At 47.9% G+C, this 11522-nt stretch overlaps 1 protein-coding gene across 1 annotated transcript; it reads right to left on the bottom strand.

The window, feature by feature from the left end:
• Positions 1 to 4399: 4399 nt before the first annotated feature.
• Positions 4400 to 10646, bottom strand: BGAL3 (beta-galactosidase 3). The gene is made up of 19 exons (XM_048716413.2): positions 10082 to 10646; positions 9549 to 9644; positions 9333 to 9445; positions 9093 to 9159; positions 8908 to 9000; positions 8472 to 8615; positions 8056 to 8144; positions 7802 to 7907; positions 7615 to 7702; positions 7337 to 7455; positions 7087 to 7248; positions 6795 to 6973; positions 6492 to 6601; positions 6293 to 6402; positions 6098 to 6208; positions 5897 to 6010; positions 5609 to 5811; positions 5063 to 5399; positions 4400 to 4942 (listed from the first exon to the last, which is right to left on the bottom strand). The coding sequence occupies exons 1-19, from the start codon at positions 10265 to 10267 to the stop codon at positions 4823 to 4825; spliced, it is 2547 nt and encodes an 848-aa protein (XP_048572370.2). The 5' UTR covers positions 10268 to 10646; the 3' UTR covers positions 4400 to 4822.
• Positions 10647 to 11522: the final 876 nt, after the last annotated feature.

Below are 11522 nucleotides of genomic sequence, written 5' to 3' on the forward strand. Positions count from 1 at the left end.
TGCCCACCCAAGGTCTTTCCAGCGTGATCCACTCAAGCCATGGCCACCTTAGGCGGAGTGCACGAGCAAACTTTGCAAGGTGAAGGATACCAAGGCCACCGAGGATCATGGAGCGGCACACAGAAGTCAAGTTAATTTTGCATTTTGCCCTCAGAAACCTTGTCGGAACCCGCACAAATCAAGGCCCTCCGGATCTTTTCAATGGCTTGTAGAACCTCAGCTGGAATGACAAGCGTCGTGATTTGGTCCATGAGGTGCTGGAAGTGGCTCCTCTTTAAGCGCCTAATCGACAAGGGAAGCCCAAGGTAGCGCAAGGGGAACGTCGAGCGCACCGCGGGCATGCTTTGCATGATGTCTTCAAGGTCCAATCCTTCACACCGGATGGGTGCCACACAAAGCGTTTTTTGGAAATTTGTAGCCAGTCCGGTCACCTCTCCAAAGCTTTCCAAGACATATAGTGGAGATGGCCTGGACGTCCTCCTTGATCGGTGCAACAAATATTGCCGCGTCGTCCGCATAAAGCGATGTCCGGAGTTGCACCCCTCGACCACCCAAGTCACCGATGCATCCCTTCATTAAACTGTGGCAGCCGGCATCTGAGATCTGATGTATTGTCTAACTATCTGACACGCTGACAGCTGATGCACATGAAGATGTGGATACTTAAACATTATAGCAGATGCACATGAAGGTGTGGATACTGACATTATTGGCAGCTGCAGGAGCCGGGGTGCTAACCATACGATACGACCGAGAGGGTGAGAGCAATTGTTTACCATCTCCCACAAAACAAATGCATAAGACGAGGGCCTGAGCCAAAACCCACAAGTCCAGTCCATGCCCTGCACCGTACGCACACACCGAGGAAAAGAACTCCGGAGATGAGACGGCGGATGGGCGTCGGTAACCGCGACCGCATCCGAGACGCCGGGCCAAGGAGGAGGGAGCACATCGTCAAAGGGACCCTAGCAGCCTAGCTCCCCTCTTTTACTATCATCGCGCCTGCACTGCACCGGAGGTCCGCCCGCCGCGGCACGCCGTCTTTGTGTCTTTCTTTCGCTAGATTTAGGGTTGGTTCTCCATGCTTTACAGGTCGGAGGAGTCGGACAGACAAATCCTGCACCCCCGCACCGCATTGCTCCTAGAATCTTCTTTTTGTTTTTTACTTTCAATCACCCTTTGCGTTCTACGCTGCTCCCGCGTCTGTAGCAGAGCAATGCTACATCCACGCAAAGCTACGTAAGGTTTACGTAATGCTGCTGATTTTGCAAATTTTAATTGTAATAAGGGGAGTGAGGGGGGCCCACAGCCATGAAAATCAAGGTTACATAGGATCACGTAACAGGTCACGTAGATGTAGTATTATAGGCATGATGATCCTACTCCCTTCGTTCTTAAATATAAGTTTTTTTAAACATTTTAAATAAAATATAACATACGGATATATGTAGACATATTTTAGAATATAGATTCACTCATTTGACTGAGCCTGAAGGGAGAGAAAGATTTCATACCAAAAGAAAAACTGCCCCCGCGTCGTCCGCCTGGGCGACTCGGGCGGCTCGATCCGCTTTTTCCGGCGTCGTCCCTGTGCGCCCTCCCCTCGCCGCCGCCAGTCGGCGTCATCGAGCTTGCTCGGGCGGCTGACGGCGGCAGCAGGGTTCCGTTCCCGTGGATCTTTGGGCAACGTATTCAACGAGATGCAGATGGTGGCTGGCCGCTGTGAAGGTTGATGCTGCAGCGGCGGCTCCAGCGCTCCACGTATCTGGCGGAAGCATGGCTTGGGATAACTAGGTCAGCACCATGTGCGCTCGCGACGCAGTCATCTTCATCGACAGGACCACTGGAGCATGCACACCTGTTGCTCCTCTGCGTCTTGTGCTGTGACTTCCTCCGATGCATCCAACCTGAGAGCACACCCATGCTAGGGCCGCTGCTCCATGGGTGCATCTTTGGCGTTGGTGCGTAGTGCTCATGGTGGTTGTTCCCTCAGGTTCGGCCGTGAATCTGGTCCGCAGGCTGCTGTGTGGTTGTGGGCTAGACTGCTTACCTCAAGAGCTTCAAACCTGAATGATGTGCGTCCACTGGTGCGAAAACGCTTGAGGTAGTGGCAGCTCGTGGAGCTGTCGTCTGATACAGATCAGCCAACATCTGCTACTTGTGAGGATGGTGTAGGCCTTCAGAGTGTCCCCATCCCGGGATTTTGGTGGTGCCGACAGTCCTTCTTCCTGTCAGCACTAATCTTGATCGCAGCCTCATGCAGCGACCTGGCCGAGTCACGTTCATGCGTGAGTAGCGGCCGGGATTCCATCTACATGCATGGCTGGTTAGTTAGTGGGCTAGCTACAAAGCTGGGCGTGAGTGATTCTAGTATGCATGCTAGCTGAGTTGGTTAGTGCATGGAGGTGTGGCGTCATGGTAGTTAGTAAGTGTTGTTAGTGGCCGATGGAGGCGGCTAGGCTGTGCGTGGCCTTGCATATTTAAGTGGCTGCTGGTGTTGTGTAGAGAGAGAGGAGCCAGAGAGAGATGTAGCCTCTTGGAGTGTATGTGTGCTCGCCGTGGGATGGTGTGTGTGGCAGAGTTCGAGCTCGCCGGAAATACAAGGGGCTGTTCATGCGGCCGGAGGCATTTGTGCGCCGGGAAACCTCGTGTCCTCTCTCTCTCTTGTTTCTTCCTTGTCTCCGATGATCGCCGTGGTTCAATGAGTAGGCTAGACACCTACACTTCCCCGTCAAAGTCTTCGTCGGATGGTGGCGAGAGAAGATCTTGTCTCGTCTTGTCAGCTTGCTCGTACGGGTGTGGACATCCCCCGGCACAAGGACCGTGCGCATATGCAACTACTGGGATTGAGAAAAGTGGAGGAGAAGGCACAAGACTACTTCGATTGGGTGGTACTTCTGCAGTACCTAGTCTCGAGCTCCGTGGTGAAAACCATAGGTTTGACCCTAGTTGGTCATATCTGGCAATGGCGCGTTCTTTTGCGTTGTTACCCTGATGAGGGCATTGCTCGGAATTGGCTCGGACAACACCTTCAGGGTGAAAACCCATGATCTAACCTTGGTAGTTGGATTCGGCGGCGGCGGCGCTTCAACGTCGTTCCCTTTCTGAAGGCGTCGCTTTTGGAGAGCCTTTCTCGTAGTCCTTGTGTTGTGAAGAGATGGTTGACGCCGATGGTCACTGCTGTATATCGTTTATCGTTGCTTTCAATTCTTCGGGTTTTCTTTTCTTCACCTAGGCATAGCTTCGGTCTTTTATGACTTTGCTCTTTGCCGAAGTGACGTGTGGGTGCGTGTGTTGTGTTGGCTGTGTGCATCCTAATTGTGCAGAGGCCGTGTGTGTACTCGTTATGATTGTATCCCTCGATGCTACACTATGAGTCAATAAGAAAGCACCCTTTATCGAAAATGATTCATTTATTTTGCTCCGTATGTAGTCACTTGTTGAAATCTCAAAAAAGACTTATATTTAGAAACGAGGGAGTAGGTCGCATGATGATCCTCTAAAAAGAAAAGAGAGGCATCCAACCCCAACCCCAACCGCATGATTGTGTTGGGTTGTGCGTGGCAGCTTCCGCGGGTTTCTTCCTCTTCCTCTGGTTTGGAGGAATCTTGTAGGATTTTAGAGGATAGGATTTTTGTAAGAAAAATTTCTATGGAGCCCTTTGGTTTGTAGGAATGGATTCCTATTCCTATATAGGATAGGAATCAATCCTTCATATTTCAAAGGAAAAAAAATATTAGTCTAGACTTAATGGAAAAAATCATATCCTATGAATCAGATGACATCTCGCTTCATATAATTTTCCTATTCCTATGATATTCCTACCCTATGAACCAAAGGAGGCCTTAATCAAAAGAGTAGAGAATTCTTCTTCTTCGAGCTCGAGCTCGAGCTCCAGCTATGCTAGTGCACGCCTACATACTTTGCCTGTCAATAACTCGGCTTCATTATTAGGTCCACCTCTATGGTTTTCAGGATAATGCTCTGTCGGGCATGGAGCTGTCTGGCACCGGCCTCTGCAAAGGTTATCAGCGAGGACCAGTAGGCAGCCAGTCCACTGTCTTTAAGACTGAGCCACCATTCATGTTTGTTCTCTTTCTTTTTTTTTGAAAGAAAAGGCAGAACCAAAATCCCATTCATGTTTGTTCTCTTTCTTTTTTTTGAAAGAAAAGGCAGACCAAAATCCCATTCATGTTTGTTCTCTTTCTTTTTTTTGAAAGAAAAGGCAGACCAAAATCCCATTCATGTTTGTTCAGAGAGGAAACTGTCATGTCGATTATTTACCATGTTTCCTGCCATTTGCTTCTTTGTTTTCACATGACAATGAAGTTTTCTTCAGATTTCAGGCTCTTCGAGCACAAAATCACCAGCAAAACACGACTCAAGAACAAAGAGCAAGTGATCATCAGCATATTCATGCTCACAGCATGCACAATTAAAAGCAAGTATTTCAAAAGTAAGGATACAGCATCTTCTCTTCTTCAAGAAAGATGGCAGTGACACAGCCAAAACATACCGACGACACGAGCAAAAGAATGCATCAATCTTTTGCCTCTACTCTCCCTACACTCCATCTAGGACCAACCACAAATTACCAGCTGGTCGCTTTTGAACAATTCATGGAGATGCAGGGTAGAGCACCAATCCTAACCTGAATCACAATGCTAGAGATGGAATTCTAATCCTCCAGCGCCACGTCTACATCGAGTCGGTAGTACTTTACAGTTGAACTCTCACCTCCCCACATCACTTCCCATGTGCTTGATCGGTCACACACAAGGCTGCTGCGCCGTCTTTAAATTAGTCTAGTCGGAAGAGTCGCCTATGTACCGGGAGAACATACCGCCTCGACCGCCACCCTCTTCATCACATCCGGGCAGGGGTCTCCACCGAAGTTGTCGGGGGAGATGGCGACGGCGCACCTTTGCTTCCCAATGCATTTCTGTTCAAATGAACACAAGAAACATCAGCAAGTAGCATAACAATGTGAACATGGGCATTCTGTAGCACTCCGGTGCAGAGAATTCAAGCGGTCTAAAACTACTGAAAGAAATTAACTGACCTCAAGAACAGTCTGTGACTTGGTCGAATGGCACTCCCCTTGCTCGAAACTTCCGCAAGTCCCAGAGGGCGTCCCGAAGCTTGCAAACTTGATGGCAGAAATAGACTGCCCAGGCGCGCATCTTAGATGCACCTTCGACCTGTGTAACTCAGGCTTAGCTTCCCCTGAGCTCTCAGTCTGCCAGTTCTTGATACTTGGATGAAACTCTGATACATCAGCACAGACGCTTGACACTGATCTCTTCACAAGCGAAATCTTCGAAGTATCCCCGCCAAGTTCCTCGAAAACAACTAACAGATTTCTAGATGGCTGCAACCAGGATTTTGGCACATGATACCTGAATATATCAGTTTGAACAATTTAGTCAATGCAGTAGCAACAATACTTTACTAACGAGGGCAAAAAACAAAAAATAATTGGAAGTGAATGCTCCAGTTTTAATGGTGAAGGAAGACAAGTATCAAGCAGCATGATTTTGGATACTAAAAAAAGACGAGGCAGCGGGCTGATTATCTCTAATTCAAATGTTGTGGTAAATGGTCTTACCAGCGTTGTGTCGGCTGACCGCAACCTGCTTGACATTTGGTTGCCCGGAATGACCCAGTGTAACTGTAATTTTTGCAGTCCCCAGTTGCATATGCTAATGAGTACCGTCCAATGCTTTGTCCGTTTATCCAGATTTGTCCCTTACCCATGCTACCCATATCCAGAGCCAGAGGTTCATCACCACTTGGAGTATCAAAGTATGCCTATTAAAACAAGCAGTTGTAAGAGTGGGACTGAAAATATTATACCGCTAAAGGGTTCCTATCATAGATTGATTTTTTTCCTTACCCTATACCATGCCAATGGCATTTGGTTTTGTGCTATCAATGATCCTTGCATCCATTCAACTGAACTTGCACCTTCTAAGGAGTTCAGGTTCATTTGTTCACCTTTCAGACCAACCTAGAATGGATAAGGTACATTTATTTACCTTCTTTCTTACTTGAACATAAATTAGTCAACAACAAAGTTACTAGATGCTGCACTCACCTGATAGGTCCATGTCTGCCAGGTCAGATCTCGCGAACCTTCGTCCAAACCATGAAGCACAACAGGACCATTGACACCAGTATTCCATGTCTCGTAATGAACCCCGATATTCTACAGGGACAAGAATAGTTCAGTCATATATGCAAGATCATTAGCTGTAAGTTTATAAATTCATGCAGCGATGAGGGAACGAACCGGCAGCCCGCAAGCAACACTCAGCAGTGAAATTTTGTTAGTACCGGCACGAAGGTTAACATTGCCCTTGTATGAGATTCTTTTATCTTCCCTGGTTCCAGAAGCAGAACCTACACCAGAACAAAAATTATTTTATTCACTATTCAGTTTCCACAGTGCTGGTGTTGTATAGACAAGAGAGCAGTTTCAAGTGGAAAACCTTGTAGCTGTCCATTGATAAAGATATGCAAGGCATGGCCAGCAGATTGCACAGAGAGAGACAAAGGCTTGCCACCTTGTAGAAACTTCTCAGAGGGGCTTACATCCACACTACAATAATCATTTTAAGCATATTATGTTTCAGCATGAAAGGATGCAGAGGCCAGTGATAATCCTCCTTTTCTAAAACAAAAAGCATGAACCTCGCTTTTTCATAAACAGAAAACGAAGAAAGTTTTACAAACAGATCAAACTCCCATGAAGTTGGATTTAGAGGCCTGTAACTTATTCGTGTGGCAATTACCTGGTCATGTACCAAAGATAATCACTGGTGTCTCTTGTGACGTTAAGCTGTTCCAGTAGACCAGTTGTGGTGAGCAATGGAGCAGCTGCCAGTGAACCAACCTCCTCATCATACCTCTCCCACATCATTGAAGAGGCCCCATCGGACCACATTTGCATTTGAGATGTCTGAACACCAACCTGTGGAGATAAAGCAGTTTGGACCAGCTAAACAACCTCCACATATAATGGATTGAAATAACAAGACCGGAGAACGACGTAATACCATACTCATAAGCACAAGTGGAACTTACTGTTGCAGTATTATAAACAACTGTTTTGCAATCAGGAAGGATGCTGATTGACCAAGGTGGTAGACTGTAATGCTCATTGTCGAAGACAACTTTCGCATGAGAGTTAGAATTATAGTTTGCGAGAAAAACTGCACAACCAGATGGAGATCGGTAGACATGGGCCTGAATTATAGGTTGTAGATGTAAGTGACAGATCAAGCCATATAGGATATATGCACTTCAGTGATGGGAAAAGGTAATCAAGACAAACCTCTTGCATACTTCCAAGGGAAGTCACAGTTGGATCAACAGAAACCAATGCCGGCTCACATAACTTAATAGCTCTATGAAGTTCTTTAAGATGTCCATACTTTGGTTCTCTTGCAAGTCCTGGTTAATAACAAAGCAGAGTTTGGGTAAGAATTATCTAGCCCATTTAGCAAAAATTCAATTATTTATATGTCAAAAGTCACCACCATGCTCAAAATAGACAAATAATAGATACAGATAGTGACCATACTGACAGCAACACTATATTTCTAAACTTACCATATTCATCAAGTGGAGCGTCATAATCATAGCTTGTTGTAATGAAGGGACCCCCAGCGGTGCGCCCAAAATTTGTTCCACCATGATACTTTGTTCAGAAGAAAAAACGTGAATATCTCCCCGCAGGAAGCTTCAAGAAAACTTACGAATGGTAATAAGCATATCTACAACTTGTTTTCTGTCATACCATGTAGTAGTTGATAAAAGAACCACCCTTCTGCACGAAGCGAGCAACAGCAAATGAAAGATCTTCAACTGGTCGTTTACGGATGGTCCCACCAAATTCAGTAAACCTACATTATTGTTCATATTAATGCAATTGTACAAAGAAACACTAGGATCAACAGAATCTAAATGATGAACATGTGAACTGCATCAATGAAAACTGTAGCTGTATACTTCTCACAGTAGATTGGATATTTCCCTCGAAAGAGAACTTACCAACCAGTCCAAGCTTCAGTCCACATCGTAGGCTTGGAAGGCGCATTCGGTGTAAATGCATCACAGTAGAAACCATTGCATGCGTTTATCTGTACAAAGGACAATTAAATGTAATTTGAACTACTAGTTCAACAAGTTCGACAAGATGTAGCATACAAACTGATTTGATTATAGTTGTAAAACGAGTCTATATTCTGTATACGAACTGGAACCAGGTATTTTAGAAACCTAAAACACTAAATGGAATGCCTTATGGATATAACCTGCACTGAGCTCACAGAAATAAACACGTGAACTTACATGACCAAAAAAGAAAAAGAAAAATACCCTTAAGAATCTAAGATGTCAAATAATCATCAGTTTGCTACATTTGCGCCATGATCCTTTTAATTCGGCATGGGACAAGATCAACATACCACTGGATCTGGTGCGTCTTCCTGCTTGCACATCACCCACGGCACACCGGTGTCCAATCCCACGGCCATCTTTGCCGCCCAGTCACTGTATGACTTGCCAGCAGCCCCAAACTCTTTCTCTTCTGGCCCATACTCATTCTCAATCTGCACTCCAAATAACAACAGCCAACACCATGAGCAACCAGGGAAAATATGCAGATTAAGACAAACCATGTTGACAAATGCTGAATCACTAACTTCAAGCAAGAAAAGAAGGCAACAATAAGCAGAGCACTTGCAACAAATGAATGAGCAGTTTCGCGTGTCATGGAAGAAAATTTATTTATTTCAGCGTTATGTACAATGGCAAGTTGGCAACTATCTCAACATGCAGTAAACAACCATGCCATGTCAAAGATTTGCATTTAGCTCGAAGAGAATGTTTATACACACTTGCCTGAGAAAGGATAATAGGGCCACCTTGGGAAGCAAAGAGCTCCTCGCTCTTCATCATCCCCACAATCTTCTCAGTGAACCCCTGCATTGCCGCCTGCAAAAACAAAGGGTCATTGCCACAAACCTAAGCAAAAGAAGACCTGCATCCCAGACAAGATCCAGAAATTGTGGAGGACTCCCACGGACCTTGAAAGGCTCGTTGTCCGTCCTGAAGCTGATGCCCGGAACATACTTGAGCCAGACCGGAAAGCCGCTGCATAAATTGCATGTGGACAGACACAAGTCAAGTGAAGTGAGTGACAAACAAAAGCAAATCACACGCATTCACCAAACTGGAAGCAGCAGCACAATGCCAGTAAATAGTGCCATTTCTACTGTGCTGGTGATTCATCTTAACAAGTGGTGGCGAGGAGTAAATGTGCATACCCAAAATTCCACTCCCCGCAAATGTAGGGACCGATGCGGAGATGCACGAACAGCCCGGCCTTCTGGGCCGTCTTAATGAACTTGACCAAATCGTACCTCCCCTCGAAGTTGTACTGCACCAAGCGAGAAAATTACCACTGGAATTCCACACCTCTTATAGTAGCAGCTCACACTGAATGTCTGAATGGTAGGTGATGATAAGTGTGGATGCAGTACGTTTCCGGGGGTTGGTTCGTGGCCGTTCCAGAAGACGTAGGTCTGGATCACGTCCAAGCCTCCGTCTTTCGCCTTCTGAATCAGCCCTTCCCACATCTGATGGACAGGAGCAGCGTCAATGGGCAGTCAGTGGTCGGTCAATCAGCCAGAGATTCGGAAATATGTGAACGAAAATCTAGTAACAAGCTACTATAGATTATTAGCGGTGCTGGGGAAGCAAAATGCCCCAAAAATGGTCGCAGGAGCAAGCAAAACGAGCAGCATTTCAAGAAAATCTACAAAAAAAGGAGCCCGCAAGGATAGGGAAATGTCGATATCTGTCGCTTGAAAGCATTGAGCGCAAAGCAAAGAGGGGGAAACGTACGGGCAAGCAAGCGGCATTTCACTTTTCTTTCATGGCAGCTCTACCAAGCAAGAAACCGGGAACCGCGCCATTAACCAGCCACACACGAAACCCCCGTCCCCTTCCCCGGAAAAAGCAAGAAAAGGAAAGGAAAAGGAGACGGTCTCCGAAGAACGCAGCTGGGGGCTACCTCTGGGGTGCTCCGGGGGTAATGTATGGATCCGGAGAAGAGGATCCGCCTCTGCCCGCCGATGAGCACCGCCTTCCGGTCGTAGGTGACCGCGGCCGCCAGCACGGACGCCGCCGCCGCCGCCGCCGCCGCCGCCGCCAGGACGGCCAGGCACAGCAGGGCCGCAGCCGCCCGCCGCCGCGCCATCACTGTCCGGGAAGGCGGCGGTCGGAGGAGGAAGGAGAAGACAGCACGCGAGGACGGGCGCACGCAAATGCGCCTGTGCCTTGCGTGGTCTTCACTGGTCTTCTTCCCTTCCCTCCACCACCACCACGGACGGACCTGGCTGGCCTGTGTTTTGCTGGTGGGTTTCTTGGATTCTAGGATTCCTTGGCGAGGTTCTCGGGAGGAGCGTCGGCCGGTGGGGGCAGCGGCTCACTGGAGCTTTTGGCCCATCGTGATATTATAATCTCTACACCGAGCGAGCGAAACTGCTTGGACGGAGAGAGTGAGAGAGGGTGGAGGGAGGGAGAGGGAAGAAAAGAGAAGAGTCCCACCCACTGTAGGCGCGTGTGTGTGTGGGACAGCGCGGAGTAGTGGCGCTAGCAATGGTACAAACATGGCAGCTCATCATGCGATGCATGCCATGGTGGCCTCCCTCCCCGTGCCTGCGCGGTGTTGATGACCTAGATGGACGTGGCCAGCTCTGGCACGGCGAGCCACTGACACCGGGCTCGTCTTTCCGTCACAGAGCGAGTACACACTCTGTCCGTTTATCAAAAGGAGCTTCACAACTGCGTGTGTTGTGCCTGCTAAAAACATGATTACTGGCAACTATAGTAATTGTAAGCGTGTCACGCATGGATATTCTGGGTGTAGCCAAGATAAGACGCAGCCACGAGGCTGCAACGTACTACTGCTGCTGTGCTCGTAGGTGTAGCTTAGGAGCTAAGCTTGGTTGCATCCAGCAAGCAATGGAGGCCATGGCCATGCGGTGCTCGTTGAGTGTTTGGCGCCGGAACCCGCTTTCGTCCCGTTCCAACAAAAGAAAGTGGCGAGCGAAAGCGGCAGCGGCTCTGCTGCCTCTTACACAGACGCCTCGCTCTCGCTGCTGCTACTTCCACATTGGGAAGCCTGACTGACTGGTTGGTTACCGGCCGTTTTGATGCAACGGGAACGAAAGAAAAGAAAAGAGGAAGAGAAAGAGAAAGGCATCTTTCGGTACGGCGAGGCCTCTGGACGAGGGCACATGGGACGAACGAGAGTGACCCAGCGAGCAGAGCGCGGTAGGTTGTAGAGACCATCCATCGCCGCATTCCTCCTCTGTGTGTCTAAACGGTGGCACAGGAGCCTGGAGAGAGCGTATGTCGTCATTATGCAAGCGCATTGAATTCACTCGTCGTGGCCGAGCGAGCCTGGAAATGCAGGTCGAGGTCAGGCTACGTTGCACCGATGTAGGCAT

The sequence above is a fragment of the Triticum urartu genome, chromosome 4A, assembly GCF_056163025.1.
Source record: "Triticum urartu cultivar PI428250 chromosome 4A, HENAU_Tu73, whole genome shotgun sequence".
NCBI classification, from domain to species: domain Eukaryota; kingdom Viridiplantae; phylum Streptophyta; class Magnoliopsida; order Poales; family Poaceae; genus Triticum; species Triticum urartu.

Coding starts and splice junctions, on each gene's coding strand:
- BGAL3 (XM_048716413.2), bottom strand. CDS start 10,267: ATGGCGCGGCGGCGGGCGGCTGCGGCCCTGCTGTGCCTGGCCGTCCTG. Junction 6,974..7,086: donor TTGTTTATAATACTGCAACA/GTAAGTTCCACT, acceptor TTATCTCCACAG/GTTGGTGTTCAGACATCTCA. Junction 6,011..6,097: donor GGCAGACATGGACCTATCAG/GTGAGTGCAGCA, acceptor TATCCATTCTAG/GTTGGTCTGAAAGGTGAACA.